General features: G+C 41.6%; 1 protein-coding gene across 1 annotated transcript in view; it reads right to left on the bottom strand.

The window, feature by feature from the left end:
* map2k5 (mitogen-activated protein kinase kinase 5) overlaps positions 1–25,315 on the bottom strand; it is a 41,947-nt gene extending 16,632 nt beyond the window's left edge. The window contains exons 1-17 of the mRNA XM_062470839.1: positions 24,860–25,315; positions 24,617–24,665; positions 24,362–24,429; positions 21,162–21,231; positions 20,280–20,320; positions 18,826–18,890; positions 18,645–18,693; positions 16,912–16,976; positions 12,539–12,578; positions 11,570–11,638; positions 11,097–11,178; positions 10,402–10,463; positions 9,357–9,405; positions 9,164–9,237; positions 7,953–8,003; positions 7,688–7,759; positions 4,664–4,693 (exon numbers count right to left, since the gene is read on the bottom strand). Coding sequence (XP_062326823.1) covers positions 4,664–4,693; positions 7,688–7,759; positions 7,953–8,003; positions 9,164–9,237; positions 9,357–9,405; positions 10,402–10,463; positions 11,097–11,178; positions 11,570–11,638; positions 12,539–12,578; positions 16,912–16,976; positions 18,645–18,693; positions 18,826–18,890; positions 20,280–20,320; positions 21,162–21,231; positions 24,362–24,429; positions 24,617–24,665; positions 24,860–24,991 — 1,068 coding nt within the window. The 5' untranslated portion in view covers positions 24,992–25,315. The remainder of the gene's footprint in view (positions 1–4,663; positions 4,694–7,687; positions 7,760–7,952; positions 8,004–9,163; positions 9,238–9,356; positions 9,406–10,401; positions 10,464–11,096; positions 11,179–11,569; positions 11,639–12,538; positions 12,579–16,911; positions 16,977–18,644; positions 18,694–18,825; positions 18,891–20,279; positions 20,321–21,161; positions 21,232–24,361; positions 24,430–24,616; positions 24,666–24,859) is intronic.

Raw genomic sequence — 25,315 nt, 5'->3', positions numbered from 1 at the left:
TCTGATTTAGATAACATTAGATGCAACTGAAAAACTATTGGACTATTAGTAAACTTCAGGGAGATAAAGATTTAAACAAAAAAATGTACGCAGCTTCAAGAGGGAATTAAATATTGGACAGTGGAAGACAAAACATATGAGTTTATTCCGAGTGTGTTTCTTTTGCAAACGGTCATTTGGCCAGCATAAACTTGCTGAGGCTTCAGAAATCCGAATAGTTCTCCATTCAACGGCACCCTTGAACGCTTGCAGGCAGATCACCCAATTGATATATCACGATGCCCAAGTCTCTTGCTCCTGAGTATAGCTTACGTTTAATATGGTGATCACGACCTAATGAGACTATTACTTTAGAAAGCGGACTCAGGAGGATACAGATTGACCATGGTTGACAAAGCAAAGTGAGTTCTTTTCAAATTGACGTGTGCCACATTTGCAAGACAACAATCAAGATAAGGATTCAAAAGGAGTCAAACTGTGATTTCCGTCTTCTTTAGAGGCAACCCAATAAACACTTCTGAGTGATCAGTGATGCAGAAAGATAGAGAGAACAGACATTTTTGTCGGATTCCCTCAAAGTTGCTCGATCCTCTTATTAAACCGATTCTCATGTGATCAAAGCATGTGTTGCCACACAGCAGGGAAGGTACCTTTTGACTGATGGCAAGAGCAATACCTTTCAATCACTGTGGAGATAACAAGTGCAGTTTGGCCTGCATTTCCCAAAACACTCCAGTTCAAGACATATACCTTTTTTCTCTCAACACAAAAACATTTGAATATAAAGAAGAGTTGGAACCTGTGATTTAAAAGCATTCTCTCAAACTAATTCTACAACAACTACTACTCATCTAGTCAACTGCTATTTTAACTATTGTAATAACTAGTGCCTGTATAAATGAATGACTTTTGTTATCTAGAAAACAGGGTGGGTCTCGAAGTGTATTCGGCTGCATGGAAGGATATCGTATTGGAGGGATCCATGGCTCCATCGCTAAAAGCAGCTCAACATAGCAGCTAACGTGTTTATATTTAATTCTCGCAAAACAACACAATAACTTCGAAATAACTTCACACAATGCATCCTTGGGTCCTGAGCAATACACCTGTCAAATGTTCAGCCTACTTTTGCAGAGACCAAGTTCTCAAGATGATAGAGCCACAGACACACAGATTCCTGTCTCCAGACCGTACTACAGACACTAACCAAATCAAATGCTTTAAGGATTTTAACCATTTGTGGCAACATTCTCAGCGATTGGAAAAATGTACCAGTAAGTTACAAATCTGCACACAACATTCAATTTCACACTTTTTGAAAATGGCAGCATGTTATGCAAAAATCGAATAACCCTGTGCCTTTACCTATACTTATAGATGTTGAGATAGAACAAGTGTACCACGTTAAAATGATCACACACACTGCTGAAATATGTTTGAACTAACGTCAAGATTTTGTTTTCGTCTATAAAATAAAAAGCACAATTTAAGTAAGAAAATGAAAGCAAAACAAAATAGCCGGAATACAAAAAATACTAAAAAAAGAAAAGAAAGAGACGGCAAATGAATCAATCAGGGGGGCAATGTGCCGGCGGCTGTATACACATTACATCAAGTCTGGTGTCTTCAAAGATTTTCAGAGCGAGCCGTGAAGGGAACTCCATTAACTCCTGACAAAGAATGCAAATGAATCGCAACATGGGGTGAAGGGGAAATAAAGAGACCGTCTCTAATCAATGACAAACACAGGATGAAAATGCTTCTGTGAGTGTGTGGTGTGTGTGTTTGCGTTTATCCGATGCCCCTCCCCTAGTTGTATTGCATCGTAAATACACAAATCCGCACACATAAGATCATACAGGGACACATTCAGGGCGGTGACCCCTTGGCTGAACGAAATGCCCCAAACGTATGCCTGTAGGCAAGCACATACACAGACAGCATTCTCAGACTTCACAATGGAAAGGGTGACAAGCGAAGTCCCACAAATGCAACAGCCCCTTCCAAAGTGAAGTACATCCAATTCACTTCCATACCCAGTGCCTTAACAATACCTTGCTACCACTGTTTCTATACAGTAAAGAGTTAGTGTGTATGTATGTATGTGGCGCTCTGCACAGCTGTGTGAAGCGTCTGTGTAAATGACAGCCTGGGCCTGAGGACGTCTGCCGGCTGCGCCTGGCTAGCTGAAGCCGGAGCACAGTGGCGCGTCTCTGCTACAGCCTGCAGGTGAACTGTCTACGATGCCATATGGAGCGGGGAAAATTAACAACGGGATGAGGAGGGTTGTGGCAGCAGGAGGTCCTTTTCTTCTCTTTCTCACTCTCGTTCCATTTTTTTTGTGCTCCCTTGCTTTCTCTGAGTACTGCAACTTGTGAGGGGCTGGTGAGAGGGGTTCAGAGACATTAAGAGATAGGGGAAGAATAGAACGTGTAAAGCGGAATTTGTATGACGGCCAAGACAAGGATGGGGGACTGAGTGAATGGGAGTGTGGAAGCAGAGAAAGTGAGCAAGTGGCACAGAAAAAACTTTTTTTTAACTGCTACTCACTGTCTTACACAAACTCCTTTACTCTCTACTTTCTTCTGTGCCACTTGCTCACTTTCTCTGTTTTATTTTAACTATTGTAATAACTAGTGCCTGTATAAATGAATGACTTTTGTTATCTAGAAAACATGGTGGGTCTCGAAGTGTATACTATACTCGAACTATATATTTTTTTTTAAGATCCCTTCTGATTGTTAAATACTTTCATGGTATGCACCTGAAACCATTCACTTTGTTTTCAACCCTTTTTCTTTGACATCATTCCATTCAGTAGCTGTGCGTTGTCCCTAATCTTCCTTGAGTGTATGACACTCCCTCTGCATATACATATATTAAAGAGAGAAAAGAAGTAATAAATTAATGGGGTGTGAAAACATTAAACGCTCCACCACAACGCCCGTGGCTCTATTTGCAAGGAGCACAAAATAAAGTTCCTCTAGCCCACTTCATATCTGTGGATATTTAGGCAAATGTATTAATGCTATTCTGGTTTACCTGTATAATACTGGGGGACAATTATTGGATTTATAATTCATCGCTTTAATCGTACCTACATAATGCAATAAAAAAATGTTTACAGTACAAAGATGTGCAGCACAATAATATGAACATTCTTATGCACTAATCAAAACCTTTCTGGTTCACACCCTCAAAGAAAACTGACCTTGTTGTCATTGCAGACTCCACATTGGTCGACCCTAACCGAACATAACTAAAGCCTAAGGCCAAGGTCACAATATGCTATTTTTCAGACAACCTCTGTCTCTTTTCTATGGGGAGCGGCAGCTAGCAGCTAAAAGGTGGCTGCTCTGACAACTTCAGCGCTCCGCACAAAACGTTCTGCTTTTTTTTTAATTGTCAAATGCAACATAATACTAATAGAATTGTACAATAGCTTGCCTACACAATAAGGCTAGAGTACATTGTGACAGCACAATAAAACACAATATTTTTTTGTGTTTGTCTTCCGGACCAGTAATTAACAACAATATTTTTGTATTTATACATACACCAATGGAGTTTAAATGGTATCTATAAAAATCTTTAAAATTCTGTCTTTAACTATATAATTTGTTTTAAGATCCCTTCTGATTGTTAAATACTTTCATGGTATGCACCTGAAACCATTCACTTTGTTTTCAACCCTTTTTCTTTGACATCATTCCATTCAGTAGCTGTGCGTTGTCCCTAATCTTCCTTGAGTGTATGACACTCCCTCTGAGTCACTGTGGGTAGCCTTGACTAACGTTCATTAGATTGGTTCACAGCATGCCTGGTGGGTCAATTAGCATAATGAAACAAAACGGACAATAATGTGAGCCCTGGACAGAGAACACTGTGTCTGACCCATTGGACTCCTTTAATCCTTGACGTGTGTGTGTGTACACATGTGAACTTGACATTAATTATGAATTATTTTAGAGGCATTTAATATATCTTTTGTTTGCGACCATGGTCTTTCAAATTCTCAATGCCTACATATTGCATCAGATGGAATAGACAGTAGGTCCCTTAAGAAAGAACCAACTTCTATAGAATTATCACATTTTGTTCCATTGATTCAAGGTGAAACACTCCTTCAATTTACATGCACCAATTTATATTTTTTTGTTGAATGTTCTTTAAAGGAAAATTCACTCCATTTGAGTCAAGGCCCAGAAGACCTTTCATAGATGGCAGGCATATGGGCAGGGAGTCAAATAATGTAACCAAGTTCAGAATGTTAAGAGTGATTAGCTGCTTAAATCCTTTTTCAGAGCCCTAATTAAACAGCTGATGGGATTCAAAAGTCCACTTCTGTGGTCAGCAATTACATTTGAGAGGGATTGAGGAAATACTTTAAGCAGGGTAATGGATGAGCGGAGGCGAGGTGAACAGTGATATGGAAGCACAAGGTAAGACTCAACTGTTGCCATGTAGTTAAACAAGAGAAATGTAAGAGAAGACATATCCCCGTCTGGAAGATGGTGGGGAAGGGGGTGGGGGGGGGGATGTATAAAATGGACCTTGTCCTATTTGAAGGTCATGCTATTTCACACTCTAACATGTTTTTTTTTCTGCAATGGTAATGTTACAGTGGAAAAATTACAAAATGAAAATCTGTAAATGGACTTGCCTGTGGATAAGGGAACGTGCCGAGAGCCAACTGGGGGAAGACAGAAAAGAACAGGGTTACAGAAAGTTTGCAACACGTTTATGGATAGACATTTTAATCAGCAGACTATTTGCAAAGCATTCACACTTCTCAGTATAAAGCTGTTATGTGGTGATTTGACATCGGACCTGAAATAACCTTTCATGGCACGTTTTATGTCTGCAATAAATGTTCCATAGCATTATTTATACACACAGGAATATACCAATATTAGCATTTGGCTTTTTTAAGGGACTTTGTAGACAATGCCTTTGTAATGATTAACCCATGTCCTCACAATTTAAAGCCAAAGGGGTAGGTGGGCATGTGGGTGACATGGGTTGATTAATCTAAAGGGTGATAGCTCCGGCTCAGGCATGTGCACAATTAGCAAGATCACAGTCTTGAAGAAGGGCTTAATGCCCCCCCGCTAAAAACAAACCCTCTCAAAGAACAGCAGCTATTAGTTAATAACCCCCCAGCCTCCACCCCACACACAGACATAAGCACACACACATTGCCTGTGCCACAAACTGGCTAAGCAAAGGGAAACAGGAAAGGAGATAGGATGGAGCACCTTGTCACATCTGTCAACTCCCATGGGCTATGCCAGTGTGGCATCTTTCATCTCAGTCAGGTTTGCATTACCATTTCCATCAGGTTATTAGGAAGTCACAAAACAACACATTTTAAACCTGTGAAGGTTATTAGGTCAACTGTGGGATTAAAGATGAATCCAAATTAAGTTACATTTGGCTCATGCTTACTTCAACAGATGGAAAGGGAAAAGGTATCAAGGATCACTTTGAAAATTGTGACGTGCCTTTTTTCCTTGCATTGAACCATCTGTTCAGGGTTCAAATAGTGTCAATTTTCAACATCGACTGCTATGACTGAGGCAAGAGGGCTAAACCATTTGTCACAATTGTAGAGGCGGTTGTGGGGGTCTGGACAGTAACAGAATCAATAGGGGTGTCAATGGGGGCAAAAAAGCAGGCATCTAATAGTGAAATAAAAATGTTATTCGAAAACATAGCTTGTCTGTGTTGTTCTCAATCAAAGTCCATGCCGACTTGGAGATAGTTACACACATGTGCAAGCACGCACACACACGCGCACACACACACACACACTAATTTACAAAGGGTCAAATTCAATTTTAAATAAAATTGCAACATCTCAAAATGATCCTGGACAGAATTCTGGGGCTTGGACAAGCCAGCATCAACAGTCTGCTATGCACCGGGAATGCATACAGTTAGGTCCATAAGTATTTGGACATTGACACAATTTTCATCATGTTGGCTCTGTATACCACCACAATGGATTTGAAATGAAACAATCAAGATGTGCTTTAAGTGCAGACTTTCAGCTTTAATTTCAGGGTATTTACATCCAAATCAGGTGAACGGTGTAGGAATTACAACACATTTTATATGTGGCCCCCCCCTTTTTAAGGGACCAAAAGTAATTGGACAAACTAACATAATCATAAATCTAATTGTCACTTTTAATACTTGGTTGCAAATCCTTTGCAGTCAATGACAGCCTGAAGTCTGGAACCCATAGACATCACCAGACGCTGGGTTTCGTCCCTGGTGATGCTCTGCCAGGCCTCTACTGCAACTGTCTTCAGTTCCTGCTTGTTCTTGGGGCATTTTCCCTTCAGTTTTGTCTTTAGCAAGTGAAATGCATGCTCAATTGGATTTAGGTCAGGTGATTGACTTGGCCATTGCAGAACATTCCACTTCTTTGCCTTAAAAAACTCTTTGGTTGCTTTCGCAGTATGCTTCGGGTCATTGTCCATCTGCACTGTGAAGCGCCGTCCTATGAGTTCTGAAGCATTTGGCTGAATCTGAGCAGATAATATTGCCAGAAACACTTCAGAATTCATCCTACTGCTTTTGTCAGCAGTCACATCATCGATAAATACAAGGGAACCAGTTCCATTGGCAGCCATACATGCCCACGCCATAACACTACCTCCACCATGCTTCACTGATGAGGTGGTATGCTTTGGATCATGAGCAGTTCCTTCCCTTCTCCATACTCTTCTCTTCCCATCATTCTGGTACAAGTTGATCTTGGTCTCATCTGTCCATAGGATGTTGTTCCAGAACTGTACAGGCTCTTTTAGATGTTTTTTGGCAAACTCTAATCTGGTCTTCCTGTTTTTGAGACTCACCAATGGTTTACATCTTGTGGTGAACCCTCTGTATTTACTCTGGTGAAGTCTTCTCTTAATTTTTGACTTTGACACAGATACGCCTACCTCCTGGAGAGTGTTCTTGATCTGGCCAACTGTTGTGAAGGGGTTTTTCTTCACCAGGGAAAGAATTCTTCTGTCATCCACCACAGTTGTTTTCCGTGGTCTTCCGGGTCTTTTGGTGTTGCTGAGCTCACCAGTGCGTTCTTTCTTTTTATGAATGTACCAAACAGTTGATTGAGCCACACCTAATGTTTTTGTTATCTCTCTGATAGGTTTGTTTTGATTTTTCAGCCTAACGATGGCTTGCTTCACTGATGGTGACAGCTCTTTGGACTTCATATTGAGAGTTGACAGCAACAGATTCCAAACACAAATACCATACTTGAAATGAACTCTAGACCTTTTATCTGCTCCTTGTCAATGAAATAACGAACTCCCATGAGGGAATAACATACACCTGGCCATGGAACAGCTGAGCAGCCAATTGTCCAATTACTTTTGGTCCCTTAAAAAGGGGGGGGCCACATATAAAATGTATTGTAATTCCTACACTGTTCACCTGATTTGGATGTAAATACCCTGAAATTAAAGCTGAAAGTCTGCACTTAAAACACATCTTGATTGTTTCATTTCAAATCCATTGTGGTGGTATACAGAGCCAAAATGATGAAAATTGTGTCAATGTCCAAATACTTATGGACCTAACTGTATATAGTGAACCTTCTAGTACAAGGAAATGTTCCCCTGAAGGGACGAAAATGTATTGGATGTGGCCCTGTACAAGCAAAATAACATACCTCCATGAATGAGATGCCCACACTCCACACATCTGAATGAATGCCATACTGCTCCCCTGATATCCTTTCAGGCTGTGTAGCAAAAAAAATATTGGTATTACAGGTATTAGTTGGCGCAGTTAGTAAGCTAATACGACTGTACTGTTTTGATTAGCTCAGGGAAAAGTATATTGTCTTGAGATATTGTCAAGAGTATAGACTGAAATACTGAACCTATAATTGACGGTACTAGAACACATTTTAACAAGATTACGTGAATACTTACAGCCATATAGGCATTTGTCCCAACGTATGTTTTGGCGATGGAGTTTACCAACTAAAAGGAAAAGATTTAGAGATTAATTAGTGTGAGCTATAAACACAAAACTGTTCTTTGTCAACCTCTGTAACCACTGTTTGACTTCATGTTCTGACTGACTTCACAACCATAGAACTACATTATAATTTTCTACAGTTGAAACAAATGGCTTTGCGAGTGAGCTCTTCAGCCTTTGTCTAACGGCAAACGCTCCTCTTGAGTACGCTTCCTTGACTTACATACCCAAATGTATTCAAATGTCACAAGTGTTATTTTAGGCTCTGTTCATCAGGGACTGGAACAGAGACAGTGCAAGTGGGCATCAGAGTGTGTGTGTGTGTGTGTGTGTGTGTGTGAGAGAGAGAGAGACAGAGGGCACAATGGCAGATGTTATCAGTGACAGGAATAATGAGTGTGTATTCCCTTGTGGCCCCTAAATGTATATTGTATATTATATATATATATATATATGGAAAGCTCCTACATGAGCAAAGGAGAACCTCACCTTCTGACCTCCTCTGGAGAACCACTGTGTAAGTGTGTGTGAGTGTGTCAGAGGGAAGGGTCAACACTGCCATTCATACACAGGGGTCAACATGGGCTTTCATCTCCAAGGATGGGGAGGTTGAAAATTAATTAAAACCAGGGCTTGGGGTGACACAATGGTGCCTGTTTTACTGTGTGTATATAAGCAGGCATCCCCCCCGTCAGAGGGGGGAGGAGGAGTGGGCTCTTTTGAGGAAGGTTAAAGGGCCGTCCCTAGTGATGACATTACATGCGCATACTCCAACTCCCACAGCACACACACAGTGGGCCTGGCTATTGTGTCATGTGTCGTGTGCCCGCCACATCCATCAAATGCATATCAATGAAGCATTCTGTGCTCAAGTAGTAATTATAACAAGTGCATTTTGCAGCAGCAGCATCAGCAGAGGAAAAATGAGACCTTGGAGCTAAGTTAATGTGAGACGTTGTCTCTGGGGGAGGGGGTTCTGGTGAAAACTAGAACTACTGTTTAGAGATTGGCAGGTTGACTATCTTCACACGCAAAAACAACACATCCTTGTCATGGACAAGTCATTCACACACTAAATGAGTAAGCACAACCACACATGCTGACGTACGCACGGATGGATAAGCTAAATGCATCCACGAGCACACACACACACACACAATACCTGGGTACTGACGCCAAAGTCACAGAGCTTCACTTGTCCTTGGGTGTTCACTAACATATTTGAGGGTTTGACGTCTGCGGAGACAAAATGGGAGTAAGAAGTGCTGCCTCAGCACGCCACGGTGCAAGAGTGAACGATGTCTCTTCCTCGGGCATTCCCCCTCCCATCGCAAGTTCATCTCAACCTTCCTCACCTCTGTGAAGTATCTTCAAGCTCCACAAATATGTCAAACCTTTAACGACCTGAAATAAAAATGGGATTACACAATTACATTTCTCTTAATTTCATCCCCAAATACCTACCAAATATACCTACCTTAAACAGCAGTAGTGCTACAATTGTGTATTATCTACAACATTCAGATGCTGAACGGGAAATGGGTCGATAGTTTCAGTTTAAAAGTAATTTTAAACAACATGGGCACGTAATTTTTTTTACAAATGAAACCACATCAACTTGTCAAACGGCGTGCATTTTCCCCCTACTCTACACTTCCAGAAAGTGCTCAAGGGTAATCATCAGTCTGCAGTTTCATGAGAAATCTAGGCCAGATCAAATGTTCTGTGTGGGAGCAGAAGACACCGCTCTAGAACTCCTGGCGTAGCTTGGCTGAGGGGCCACTCTCTCCCCAGACACCTCTCCCTGCGATAATTAACAAGTGTGACAGTAGCGGAGAGGAGAGCTGCAAATTACAACTAACGCTGACTAAATAGCTGTCAGTGTTTGATTACGGGGCAAGCGGGAGGAGGAGGAGGAGCGAAGAAGAGAAGGGGGATTAAGAGAGGGTAATGGGGGTCGAAAATGCACAGTTTTTTGAGACCCTCAATCAAAGTATGAGACACTTGATCAGAGTAAGAGAAAGAAAGAGTGAGAAGATGACAAAAATATAAAGATTTTTTTATCCATCCAGCTTTTCTCTGTGATCCCTAAGAGAGGCTAATTACTTGATTCATACCTGCAGTTTGGCACCCAACAAATTACCCCACTTAAACATCTTTATTTTTCATTGTAAATGTTTGCATTCAATGCACGGTTCAGGGGTTAGCCTTATGGGTGTGCTTGTTCAGATTGCTCATAGAATAAGTACATGTCATGGCATAATACAAGCAGCAATGTATTTTTGAGGCATAGCCAGGTGGACAGATTAAGGCAAGCTAGTGACATCAGTCAATATCAAACAAAATGACAGATCACAATGCAAAAAATGACAGTTGCCTGGTGGTTTGTGACTGACTCACCGCCACAGCGATCCTCCCCAGGACCTGCTCTGGAATCCTACGGTACACGTCCAGAGAACCACCTGAACACAGCCAGTGTATTAAAGACTTTCATTCATTTTGAATACATGACCTGCATGGGCCCACATTGCAAGCATTCATTCATCTGTCCATGTCTTTGAATGAGCACCAGCACAGAGGGCATTAAAGGCAACCTGTGTAGGCACACAGTACAGCATGCATAGAAAGACTCAGGGGGGATTTGATGGACGTGTGAAAAGGTCTCAGCCAACGGTGTGAGCCTGTTGAGAGGTTTGATGGAGCATACTGACAAGATGACCAATGTACTGGGCATGGTGAATCCCTGCGCACACACACAAACACGCACTCACATACACTCTCACACACACGCCCAATCTCAAGCAAACACACACTCTCTCTCACACACACACACACACACACTCCCTCTCTCACGCATGCACTCTCTTTCACACCAACATAAACACACATGCACACACCCGTTTATCACACCCTTGTAGCTTTTAGCAAGCATGCACGCTAACCAGTAGACAGTGCTAAAACGCTCCCTCACTCTGTGGATGTGGAAATGGCTACAAGGCGGTGAGTTCCCTGAGGCTTACTACGGCTGTATGAGTTAATGTCCCATTCAGGCCACCATCCTTTGTCACTGATAAGGCCATAGAGCAAAGACTCACCATCCATAAACTCTGTGCATATGGATATCCTGTTTTCCAGGAAGAAGGCACTGTAGAAGGTTATGATGTAGGGGGAATCACACTGTCAGACAGAGAAAAAAAATAAAGTTGGAAATAGAAAAATATTTATTTTGATTGTTTATGTTAAGTTGTTAACCAATTGTGTCAGTAATAGTAGCCCTGTTTGTACATGTTCACATATCGGTTTACTTGTTAAGTTTACAAGTATACCTCAGGCAGGGAAAGGAGAGGGACCACATGCATTTTGTGGGGGACAGTCAAGACAGTGTGTAACTGCCTAACAACTGTGTGTGTGCTCTAGTGTGAGTTTGTGTTATGTATGTGTGTGTGTGTGCACCACAACTACTTCATTAGACTTTCAACTAAATAGTCAGCTATATTTCTTCAAATAAATATTGTTGTGTTGATAAAGGACAAGTGAGAGTTTAAAGGGAGAGAAAAACCAAACTGACCTTGTAGAGAATCTCCAACTCCGACATGATCTGTTTCTGCAACTCTACTGTGATGTCCAGTGGAATGACCTAGGATGACACAGACGTTCTAGAACACACAGACTTTCTATACTTTCAGGAAGTGAACACAAACACATACACCTCGGACAAAAAAAGCTATTAAAAGAACCCAGAACACTCCATTATAACTCACTCGCCTTAGCCTCTTAGCTATTAAGGAAGCACTTGTGAACTAATGAAGAACACACCCTCTTCAAGCCCATTCAGTCTCACTGTACCTAGATGCACTTCAAAGTTCAAGACTCAAGTGAAATAGCCATCTCCTCCTAATTACTACCAAGTCTAGGACAAAATAGTCAGCAGAACAACTCTAGGTAAATAGACATTCCATTGTTTATATTTTATCTCTGTTGGTTCGTTGTAAACGAAAGTAAAATGCTGAAAGAGTCTTATTTTCCATTTAGGACCTAGACCACTGTAATTTAAACGATCAACGTCAAGTATTAAGAGAGGGAGTGCTTGTTTTTAATAGAATTCTAGCATCTAGTCATTTTACTTCAATTAACTTATGGGAAAAGGAATTTAAAAGCAACAGGGTTAATTGAACCATTTTGTCTGTGGGTACAGTAGGGGTGCATTTGATACAGATGCCAAGGACTCTTATATAATCTCACTCCTGAGCATAGCAACTGCAGAACGGCATGCTAGCATTGGGGAATTTGCTTCGCTGGCCGCTGGCATACCGCAACAAAATTGATTGAAGGTTAATGCATTTTACTATTCCAGGACACAAGACTCAGAAACTCACTAAATGAATTGATTGAAGAAGAGAGATACAATGAAAGACAATTAACAATGAGGGTGAAAAAGTTGAGGAGTTAGATAGGGAGCCTGGATGGAGCCCAGTGAAGACCAAGGATCCCAGGTGAAGATGCTTGGTCTGAGAAAGAAAAGAAAAAAGGTTCTCACCTTGACTGCCAAAACCCTTTTTCCAAGAAGGTGGTAGGCTCTGTCAAAGAGACAAATAACATCATACAGATCAAACAACCAATAATAGACAACAGAAAGATTCTCCAAATGCACATAATTACATTCTAACATTATTTACCAAGCTGAGTCTGAAGAGTTCTCAAAGGTCAAAACCCAACACCAATTGATTAGTGCAGGACAGACGCTGTCTCCCAGACAGCTCTCAGGTTGCAGGTAAACGAACGTCGAATGGATTGGGCACAATTATTTAATTATGAAACTCCTTAATGCTAGTCGGCGGCTCTAGTTACGGGCCACATGGGTCGGCTTACAGCGCCGGCAACAATGTCCCGACCTCTCAACATCCAATCCCTATTCTTCCCCAACAGCCGGCAAGAGGTCGGGGATGGGGCGGGATCGTGAGCACTGTACGTCAACAACAGCGGTGTGTGCACTACCGTCCAGAGGGTAATCAGGATGTCTAGGATCTCACCTGTCAGCAGGTCCTTTCAGAGAGCACACCAGACCAGGGTGTGATTAATGCATCTTAGATTGGGGGGGGGGGGGGGGGGGTTGCACTCCTAGCCAGACACCTTTAAACTGGCCCAGTCTTTTAATTAACAACCACCTGTTAGTGTCTCGTCTGGTAACTACCCGGAAAACATTCATGCTCGCCTGGCACGACGTATCATTTCTGCACGTACTGTCTTGGTTTAGTCTTTAACGAAACACTTGGTGCAAAACCAATGTCAGCACTTAAATGTAAGTCTCGTTAATTATGTTCCTTTGTTTAAATACTTGAAATGCTCTGACTTGAAATTAGGCTCAAGTCACATTCTAGTTTTAATAACAAAAAATAAGAATTCCTTCAAGACAACCTCAATTGCAGGTAAGCATGTGTCATTAAAAATACATGACTGCTTGGAGCCAAACCCCATCATTCAAAGTGAAGAGCTGTACTATTATTAAGGCCTGTGTCCTTATTAAGCCTGTGAGATGGGGTGACCCATAGTTTTAAGGTGTACACTCAAAATAACATCCTTGACCCCCTATCCCATCCTGCCCCCAACACACACACACATTTATGAGTTATTCTGACAGGCTTGTGTCAGGGACAAGGTTACCCTACAAGCAACCACGCCCCTTCACTTCCCCCTGACATGACCCCAGTAAACGTGCCCCATTGCCTGGATCTTATTTACACTCCAGCTCCAGGGGTAATAAAAGCTTTGTCATGCAGTATTCATAGGCCCTCTCTGTGCATTTACAAAGTGTCCATGGGGTTGAATCTAGCGTAGCCCCCGATCAGGGCTGAAGGCTTGGTTACAGTGCCACGGAGATGGCCCCTCTGAGTCACCTGCCAAACACACGCTAACTGGCCTGCTTCTCAAGTTATAAAGAGTATCATACTGTCAACAAAGACCCCAAAGAAAAGTGGAAAACACAAAAGTGAATGTTTGTTAGTTGTTTCAGTTGCATAAGATCACTTGGCAAGAAAAGTTAATTGAAGAGCTGAATAAGATTGGAGGAGAAAAAAAGTGATCAACTTCTAAATAGCTTGCACATTTGAAGCCCGCTTTATAGCCCACGGCAAAGACCCTTGTAACAGAAAACCCTCTCACAGAAATATATCAGCTTTCCGCATCCAATCAATGGAGAGAAAAATCTATAGAGAAAATGGGCTGGGGATTTAAAAAGAGACCGCTGGTGTTTAAGTGGATGTCACTGCATGTAAATGTGCTTGTTGTAATTGCGACAGATTCATCAAGCGTGGAACGGCTGACTGTCCCTGTGCTGGTTATTTATGGGCAGCCATACTGGTGGAGAGCTTAGCGTCTCGGGGAGGGACAGGGACCAGTAGCTAGAGTGTAATAAAGAACAATGTCCAGAACATATGTCTCATGGGGTCAACAGGACACACTGGATAGCCGAGGTGTTGGCAACATCCAATTGCGTTTAAATGGTTGTGGGTCATAAATGGTGTGCGAGGTTAAAAGGTGGGCAGCCTTTGCTAGTGCCATTTACACCAGATAAGCCTCATATAAGTCAAATTGGTGGAGGAAAATAAGAGGAAAGGGAAAAAATGAGACTTGTCTTCTTATGAGGATCCCTGTGATCCAGTTGGATAAATATTTCATTATGGTCCATAAACAGGAGGAGGTACAGAAAAGGGATGACTTTGAGAACATGTGTGTGGTGCATATAGGTGATGCAGGTGTACATCATTGTGTGTTTGTGTATCTGAATACATAATGTATGTAGGGTATGCATGTCTAAGGGCTTTTGTATGTCAACGGGTTATCAACACTTCATACCTTGAAATATAATGACACTGCAACAAAATACCCAATGGCCAATAGAGAATCCAACTGAATTACTTTTTTAAAGAAAGCAATTTAAAGTAATACCCCAGGCACCTTATGCTTTGGGAGTGAAGCATGTATAAACACAAAATAAATAAACAACTCTGCATGTCTAATATTTGACATTAGCAAAAAAGTATTTAGACTAGAGGTGATAAAGGACGCATGGGGGTAAAAATGAAAACAAATATATACGTGTATATATTGCGAGAGTGGCTCATGACATGGCTTGTTTTCCTCTAAGGACATGAACTTGTGTTTTAGATGTTAATACATCTGTATGTGCCTTGACTTTGTTGTCAGTCTATGGTCATGTTAACTTGGGGTTTCAAACACAAGCAAGGCTACAACATTGTAAGAACAAGGGGACAAACATGCAAACTAGGGTTAACATCAGACAGCAGGTCCACTGGGTTCTGAACCCACCAAACTCAGGGTTATGGGTCAAGTTGTTTTAAAAATATACACCAAAACCCTACAAATACTAATATTATACCGTACCACATATTTTCATAACACGCTACCAGTGAGTCGAGTACAGACAGCAATATATACGTCTTGTGCAGTTATCCTTTTGGGTCAGTGTCAGTGTTGAGGTGTCCTCGAGCCAGGCACACTGGCCTGCCTGCACTTCCCCATCTCTTCCCTAAACTTATGAACTGATTGGATGAGCAGCTCTGTGCTTTAGCCTTGGCCTCCAAGTGCTGCAGGAATGTCAAGACTCTTAAAAACATAAAAACAAGTGATGGTCTGTGAGCTCATTGGTTGCTCAGGTCTCAGATGGGCCCTGACCCGGAATCTTGTAGATCACTTAAGTGGATTGGGCAGTGGACACTGTGTTCAACTGTAACATTAGTACACAAATGGTCATCGACTGTAAGTGGTTAATAAGTTGTAACAAACGGAATTCCTAATGCAGCTTAGTTGGACCCAAAAATAAATTCAAACGCTTAATATGAAAATGGCACCCAACCAAGTGGAACAGTTAATGTATGCAACAATATATTCCCTCCCTGTGTATTTAAATAATACATGAACAATTGAACAGGAAGAAAAATGTAATCAGCTGTTTTTTCTTTCGCCTCTTTTCTCCTGACATCACATATCCCAGTGCAGAAGGGTATGGATCTTCTGCTGAGCTCAATTGACAGAGAAGTTGTTGCGCTTGCAATATCGGCCTTCCTCAATCCAGCGGAAACATTTTTCCAGAGCTGAGTGGATAGTTGGTTGCTTATACCACCAACTGAGGAAGGTTGTTAATGAAACTACCTCGACGTGATAAAGCGGTAAAAGCCATAAAGAAAAAAAAGAAGAAAAAAAAAAGAATGAAAAGTGGATTTGCTCCCTCAGAGATTTACTGTCAGCTCTAGGAGAGGTGACGGGCAGACAAACCACTCAGTCAAGTCAAGGTTAGACTGAGAAGTGATCAATACTTCAATCTCAATAAAATATTTCAAAAGTAGTAGATGGAAGAAACAAAGACAGTTAGGGTGGGGGGGAAATGTATTACATGAAGACCAAAGCACCATGCTTGTCACAATGTTGGTGTACATGTAATACATTAATACATCCGTTTACCCATACAGAGTGAATCAAGTCTTGCATTCGTGCCAGTGTGTGTGGAGTCAGGTAACGTCAATAAAGCAAATGTACGCAATCACTTTCATAGCCCACTATTCAAATCGATATCCCATACAGGTGTTGGGATTGTAAAAATGGATCAACAAGAAAAAAAGCAAGTGGAGGGGTACTCTGATGGATTAAAAAAGAGAGGAAAAAAGACAAGTACGTTTCCTAGTCTAAGGTAACAAAAACATAGCATCTCAGTGATAAAAACACAAAATGGTCATTATCAGGCACAGATACCGATACATGAAGCCATCACTCAGCATCACCCTTAACCATGTATTGGATACCTGCAGGCATTTTAAAAACAAGTTTTAATTTCACTGCATCTGCAAAGCGTCCTGGCCAAGGCTTAACACATAAAGAGAGACAACGGACACTCACTTGTACACTGTGCCTCCATTCCCCTGGCCAAGCTGCTCCTGGTACTGGATGTCTTGGGCATTTATCTGAACACACACACACCCACACACGTTAACATGATATGGTTAAACCCTGAGAGAATAGAGGTATCAAGTGGAAGATGGCAAAGTCTAGGGAGAGATAAATGGGGGAGACAGAAAGAGAAATAGACAAAGTATAGTGGGTTAGGGGAGGGAGAAAGTAGGAGAGCCAAATGTTACTGGAGGCCATAAACAAGAAGGCAGGCGTTCAGGTCACCCCAAGTTCAGCAACACAAAGGCCGCAGAGGTATTGCAAGACAGAAGGGGGGGTAGGGGGGGGGAGTAGATCAATACAACATTTGCTGTCCAATTTATAAAGGACAAAGGCTGTTGGAGGACAGTGGGGAGGGAGGAAGAATGGAAAGTTTACTGGCGATCTGTTTGCTGTCGTCGTTCCATTCCATTCTGAAGCTGTCAGATGGGGGTAATATAGCCTGGACCCGGGTAGGAGGGGGCCTTCCTCAGGTCACATTGATCGTGTATGAGTGGGTCTCTCTTTCTGACTCTCAATCATCTATAAACATTGTGTCCAAATCGTTTTTTTTGTGTTTTTTTTTTAGTTTAAGTTGACTTCAACAACATACCGGTAGCACTAATCCACCTTATCCTTCATTGGGTCAGAGCAAATACAACATCTTCTATTTTAGTCAAAACATATTCATTTATAAACCCTCACAAGTCAGATCAGCATAAACTATTGTCCAAGCAATACAGACAAGAGAAACATAAAGGACTTAATATAGACACACGTCTTAACACATTAGACACTTGATCAATAACCCCCTTCATGAAACTCTTCCAAATTGGGACAGCTATTGGATACATATGTATATCCCATCACCTGTATAGATTTGCTATGGTGGTTGGGTGTTAGGGGTTAGAGGCTAACTGGCTAGCTAGCTTCTGGATAAAGGAATGTCGACAGACTGTGTGGGCAGATACTTGCTTTGTTCTTCAGCTGATACAAAGTCAATGTGTGGCTGTTAGGGTTTATTTTGGACCTGACAGGGTGAAGGGAGAGATTGTGGCTACACTGCCACCCTCCCTTCATTGATGGTTGAACAGGGTGGAGTAGTGGAAGGAAAGCTGGGGTGGAGAGGGGATGGGGTGGAAGGAAAATGGGGAAGAGGATGACAATTTGCTCTATTAGTTGGAAGTGTTACATTTACATTTACAGGTGACATTGTGGAAGTGGCTGGCTTTAATGTGTCTACAACACTTTGTATGCGTGTGAGCACATAAGCCTGGCATTATGAGTATGTGTGATAACGTGAAGGTATCCAGTATGTCACTGCTATTGTGTCTGTGTCTGCTTCTATATATTCTCTGTAATCTGGGAGACAGCTCACTTAAACTATGAATATCTATCCACTCAGAGGAGATAAAGATCTCAGCCAGGATGGTCGTATGGATGGGGAAACAAGCAGAAAATCAATGAGAAACCACTCACTAGTGAGGACATGCCACGTCCTGGTCAATAGGAGCTAACGAGCTTCACAGGGTGAACCCTGGAAGAACAGTGGCCAGTGGGGACAACTACTTTGTCCTAGGACACGGGACTCTGGGCAGCTACTTGTGCAGTTCACTGGACGAGAATCTACTATGTTTTATGTATTATAAATATGAATCATTAACTACTTCACATACATCTCCGAAATAAGACAAATAGAGTACCTGTCCATTCGTCAGGATCTTCTTCAGCTCTGCTGACGACTTCTTTAAGCTTGGAAATATGAAAATGGGAAATTAATATCATTTCAAAAACCTTGCAATTTCACAGAAACATATTTACAAAGTCAAAAAAAAAAAGTTCCCAGCCCTGGGAAGGGTAGTCTCGTTATTGCGGTCTTCTCACCTATTGTTAGGCATTGTTTCGACGGCCGCCGCAGAGTTGTTGGCTGGGTTGGGCCTGGTGTTTACCTGCAGCCAACCAGAAAGGAGACAGGCCGTCAATGCTAAGAGACACACAGAAGAGCGCCCTTCTCGCTAATGAACACAGTATACAGGATGGAACACAAGTTTTTGCTCCCAGATCAGCCTGGGGGTTAATTGGCTTTTGTGAAAGACCAAGAGGAACAGAAAGAGGCAGAGATAGAGAAAGAAAGAGTGGAGGAGGAGTGGAGAGAGTGAAAGGAATAGGGGGACAGAACAAGATACTGATACAGTGCAACAGAGGGAAAGGAATAAAGAAAAAGGAAAGTCGGGAGAAAAGTAGAAAAGAGGGCTAAAGAGGTGAGAGACAGTAGACTGGAATTTTTTTTTATTAAACTGCATAAATGTGATATAACATCCTGTTGCAAAAACCTTTCGTTGTATTGATATTCTTGAAAAAAATGCATTATCTGAGGTCCATACATGTTCTCTACACATCTGCCTTCATGCTGCAATATTACACCCTTATTAACCCAGACTGAACAATAGAAAACAAAACCCACAAAGTGGCAGTCTAAAAATAATTTATTTAAATGAGGTCGGTGGGTCATAGCGTTGAGTCCAAGAAGATCGGGGGAATCTTTCTTTAATTAGTGCCCAGAAAGACCTCATTTAAATTTATGGCATTGGTTCTCCTTACCAATTAATTTGAGATTAATACTGAATCATAGAGGAGAAGGATGTACCAATGGATTTAAAACACAATTTAAAAAAAACTACATGTAAGAAATTGTTGACTGCTGAATGGGTCAACAAACCCCTTGGTAGATGGGGTAAAGAAGTGAGCACGATTGTTACCGAGTTGTCCAGAAAGAAAGAGAGGATGGTGTCAAGCCTGTTAACCTTCTGTAATTATCAGTAGGTTTCAATAGCTAACATATGCGCGACAAGAGGTAGGGTCTGGGGTTCAGCGTGTCTGTCAGGTGGTGGGGGCTGAGGAGATCACTTTAACAGCAACGCTTGACATGGTTTGGTCTAACCCTGCTCCACCTTCTTATTCTCCACCTCTACCTCCACCTCCAAATGGATGCTTGAAATAAGGGGGAGCATGATGTTTTGAGGGCAGATTAGAAAATAATACCCTAGTCTTAGCCACCGATCCCAGTGTAACCAAATGAGTATTGGGAGCCAGGGGGCAGGGGTGGAGTCTGTGGGTTGTGTGTTGGGGGGGGGGGGGGACTCCTCAACAGTCACCTAATGACATTTATAAATATAAAAAGGGAGAGAGGAAAGAAAGAGACTCAGTAAGTGAGTGAGGGTAAAAGAAAGGGCAAAAGCTTGACTTCAATTGACATTTCAATAAGTGGAACACTGCATTACAAATCCATTTGGCCAATTTCTTTTTTATCAACCCTGGAACAATTATTGAGATGGTACCTTCAGGCCATGTATGTTCCTTATCCCGGGAGTCTTGCCGGCTGAAACAGTAATTGACTAAATTGTAGAACACATCACTAGGCCATTTACAAATGTGCTGAAACTGAATGGTTTTCATGTAAAAGAAAAAAGGGAAAAAAAGTGCAGTAAAATGAGTTACTGAAATTAGCTACAGCGGATGAAATGATTTCAATGTGGCTTGGGAGACCAGAGAGAAGAGAGAGTACAACATAAAAAGACAGCCAGACAGAGACATGCGTCAGAGACATATCTTAAAATGGGTGTCTGTTGAGCTCCAAGGTGTGGCCAATTGCATTTATTCACTATGGTTTTAATGAGGGATGTGCATTTGTAGAGACAGGAGCCTGGGGGTTTATACTGTCTATAGGGAGGCAAGAAGGCACAGCAGGTAGGGTCGGGGATCATTGTTATTGCCCAAGTGTCTCAGAGAAAAGAGCATTTTCAAAGCCTACAAGTGTATCTGCCCCACAACAAAAATAAAGCCTTCAGATATCTTTACATTACAGCGACTTAAATCACTGAACTGCAGTGAGTTTTGGAAATGTTGTCACAATTTTATTTATAGATTGCTTTTAGTGGTGATGCTGATTTTTGTCACTCCAGGCCACCCACTGATTCCTACTCCTCCTCTTGCTCCTTCTGCTCCACCTCATCTTCCTCCTCCTACCAGCTTGCAAGTGAACAACTTCATATAGTGGCAAACTCACTGAGCTTACAACCCAATATCAGTGTAACACAAAAAATTACAAAACATGGACTTGGTCTAAAAGATTAATAAGCCATGCACACATATAATACAATCCAAGCATGCATGATAATAAAAGGACAAGCACATTACATAGCTTTGTGTGCCAACTGTACCTCGAGGAAATATCTGGAGGGGCTCAGGCAGCAGTCCGTTCATTCGCTGTTCGTGCACTGTATTACAGTACTGGAAATAAGAAATCAACGAAATAAAAAAACATGTGGTGCTGAGGACATGTTCAACAGCCTAGACCAGAGGTTTCAGTTGCACATCTCTAAATATCTTTCCTTGGGCTGCCTCCCTATGGAGGTTGACTATAAATAAGAGCCAGCCACTGTTTCACCATGAGCATTTATCTAGAAAGGTGTTAAGACTGACAAAGCAACATCCAAATCCTCCTTTCAAATGCACACATTGAAACCAACGGAAAAAATACAGTATATCAGCAATGGGAAATAGGCCCCTTTTCTGACAATTTATACATTAAGATAGCACTGCTTACCTAAAGTACAGGCCTAAAAGCTTTAAATACAACATTGTGCTATCCCATAACCGTGACAGAAGACATCCGTACAATAATATCGCTAGTAAGAGAGGTTTGTATTGTAAGCCTACAGTACACTTTGAAAGACAGTGACCTCACAGCTGATCTGTTTTCCCACTAAACAAGAGCATGCTCTGTTCAAATCTGGTCTAGATGAGGACTGCAGTGCCCTAAGGGCAAGTTCTGGAAGGCTATAGCATTAACCTCTCCACTGCAGGTCAGCACCTCACTCTCTCAAATACATAAACACACACACACACAAAGTCTTTGATGGGCCTGCCAAAGGAACATTACAATTGACGTTTCAGTTAACAAAACCATCTGTTAAACAGTGTGTCTGTGTGTGTGTGTGTGTGTGTGTGTGTGTCTATGTGTGTGTAAACCCCGACCCCCACCCTCTTTGGAGACTTGAGATCTTTGTAAATTAACAAAGAGGCCTTGCCCCTGACAATCAGGTCCATTTCAAATCACAGAGGCAGATGGATACGGGGGGGTGGGGGGTGGGGGGGTGTGGAATGAATGTGTGTGCAAAAACAATGCCTCAGTCTTTTTAACTGGTTGGGACAACAGTGTCTGTCTTTATACAGTAGTTATCCCTCAGTCTTGATCCAGAAGTGTAGGGACTCAAATACCTTATGTAAAGGCAGCACTGCTCCCTCATTGGCCAGCTTGGAATTAAAGTGGATCAGAATGACTACCCAAGTGGCGCAGCTGTTATTAAAAAGCCTATTTATCACTGTCAAGCCGTCTTCAGGCCCTATCCCTAGCTCTGCCCTCCAGTGTTGTCACTAGGCCGCACAGGAACAATGGGGCTAACATGTGTGTGCTCAAATGAAAGACAGAGTGAAAATTGAGGCACAGACACACGAGCGTGCGCACACACACGCATTCGGCACACACACGTCTTTAATTTTCCACTTGGATAGCTTATTGATTAAGGCCGCAATTACCGTGTAATCTGTAAAAGGTGTATTAAAAGACATTCCCCTTTGTTGGCCAATAAGTAAAACAGTGTTAAAACCCAAATACCATCGCTCAGCCTAGGGGGACACAGGGGAGTGGAGAGGAGGAGAGTGGAGAGAGCCCAGGCTTTCGGGTGGCTCATCATCATTAGCAGACTAAGGGGAGCAGGAGAGCACACAGCATAATTAGGCCCCTCCCTCCAGAGGGACGGAGAGCGAGGATGGGAATGGGGTAACGTGGTTCGCCTGTGTGACACGGGTCAGTCTTTAACTTTCAACTGGGGCACCTGTCTTTCAAGGTGCCAAGCAATGATAAGAGATGCCTGGAAGACTAGTCGGTCTCAGTGGACTCTGAGGCAGTTAATGTAAGAGGGTGGGTGTTGTGGTTTCTTTTCTTTTTTTATTTCCTCATTTGTAAATCAACAAACAAAACTGGATATAGGGCAGAAATGTACATAGTAACATAAACCAGCTAAGAAAGTTCCATATTTTTGTCCAATGACCCCAGTTTAAGACATCTTAGCAGTGCCCCGCAACAAAGACGCACTTCCTGTTTTACCAGCCTGGTAGGAACATCAGTGAAACCCAATGCTAACACTGTATCCAAAAGCGAGAAGGCTAAGTAATAAAGATGGGCGCGCAAAAACAGGGGAGGAAATCGAGCCTGTGGCTATAGCAGCATCATTGTAAGCTGATGGGGGGTAAAAGACATCCCCAGATGAAAGTAGATTTTGAACAATGTTGCTGCCCAGGGGGGCTGCTCTTTAATGAGGCAAAACTTTAAGTACTGAATAATAAATAATAAAAATTGACAGTTCATTTAGCTTTCGCCATACCTCGTGGAGAAACCCATTACAAGTCATTACTCTTAATGTCTGTTATGTGAACAGTAAGTATAGGGGATGCAAGGGGTTGGGAGTAGAGGGAAAAACTAAATATTTTAACGCAGTTGGGCAAGAATTGTTTCTTGCTTGATAATTGTGATATTTCTTTATGGTGTTGGACATCCATTTCAAATTACCTCTATATAAAGATTATGGTGGAAATCATTACTCTTGTAATGAATCCAGTGTTTACAGTTCAGAAATGTATTCTATATCATTGAAATAAAGTATTTTCAATACACATTAGATTTTAACAAGAGTTCAGAATGAACAAATAAAACTATCGTCACTCATGGTTCATAATCTGCTTTAAAGTTCAGTACAAGAAAAGGACTAAGGGCTCAGAAAACCTTGTCATAATTGAATATCCCCCAAAACTATTGTTGCACTGTGAGCCACAGTTCAATTAAAATGGTTTTATGTCTTCATGAACTTGCATGGGATCTGACTCTTCCTCCTTGATAAATCCCTTGGCGGACTTGTGTGCTTTGTTATGTAAAATTTGAAAAGAATCAAGAAAGAGAACAGAAAAATAAATAGTCTGTTTCTAATTTGCATAGTCAGCAAGGTTCTGTATACATTATTTTTTGTTCTAGAAACCTTCACTTTTGCCTAGTAAATCTGTTTAGATTTAGAAAGCAATTGTATAGCTATATGAAGAGACATATAGTAGCTTGGCTTGTAGCATTGGTTAAATCATACAGATGTGTTGTATGAGGTTCAGTGTTATTCATAGGCCAACTGATAATTTGTGAAATCCCTGAATGCAGTCCCATAATGTATTGTGATAATACTAGATTATGACCAAGGTGACATCAATATCTAGACAGATGTCAGACTATACAAAAACATGTTGCTGCATTTTGAGGTTGGTGTAAGGGACCACTATATTATCTTTGATGCAGATGCAAAAACAAAATACTCACATATGACAGCATGGCTTTGAGTTCTTCGTCAGTCCGCACAGTAATTCTGTCACCTACCTCATCTTCATCTTAAAACACAAGTGTAGGATGTTAAACCACACTCCCAGTTTTGAACATACTGCCATTGATGCAACCATTTAAACAAATAGCTTACATCCTAGAAGATTTATGCAAAGCACTTGCAATTATATATTATACACTTGATGAGTCATATATTATAGAATAGTTACACTTACAGATGGGTATTCAACTTACATTCAAAAGCTGTGACTGTGGCTTCTGGCATAACATCCCTGATAGCTACCTGCAAAGGAGTTGTTAAACAATTAGATTAACCGTAAAACTTTTGACATTGAGGTGGACTAAAGTTGGTAAATTGAGATACTAGCTTGTTTTTGTAAACCTTTATTAAGGCACCAGGATAGCTACACTGCTAACTCACGCATGATGCAGAGACAGAGCAATGTTGTGAGTTAACTAGAACTAGTATGCACTCACCAACAAGTCATTAAAGCTCAAAAGTGAAGGACGATCCACGGAAGAGTCCATGTCCCCGACGGGTGTCTTTATACGGATCACGATTCCCTCGGTGTCCATTGCAGAAAAAATATTCATAACAAGTAATATCATAACAGGCAAATGTACAGTGGCATAATCTGTGTTGTCTACCTGCTCGGCTAGCTAGTAATAGCCAGCTAGCCTGTTGAACAGTTAAGCTACCATCCTCGAATCTTTGCAGACATTAATTATCTGCCTGGTTTGGCTAGGACAACATGAATCTAGCTAGTTAGCTTGCTTGGTTAAATATCCCATCTCATTCCCATGATCAAGTGATACTGTAAGCGACTGTACATGGCAGGTCAAAGTTTTACGCGAGTTTCAATTTTCAATAAACTACAGACGAGTTAGAAGCTAGCGATAAACAAAAAGGAAGGAAACGCACCGGAAGTTTTT

The sequence above is a fragment of the Osmerus eperlanus genome, chromosome 10 (genome assembly GCF_963692335.1).
Source record: "Osmerus eperlanus chromosome 10, fOsmEpe2.1, whole genome shotgun sequence".
Taxonomy (NCBI): Eukaryota; Metazoa; Chordata; class Actinopteri; order Osmeriformes; family Osmeridae; genus Osmerus; species Osmerus eperlanus.
Note: the sequence above shows the minus strand (reverse complement) of the source record. Positions and strands in the feature narration are given on the sequence as shown.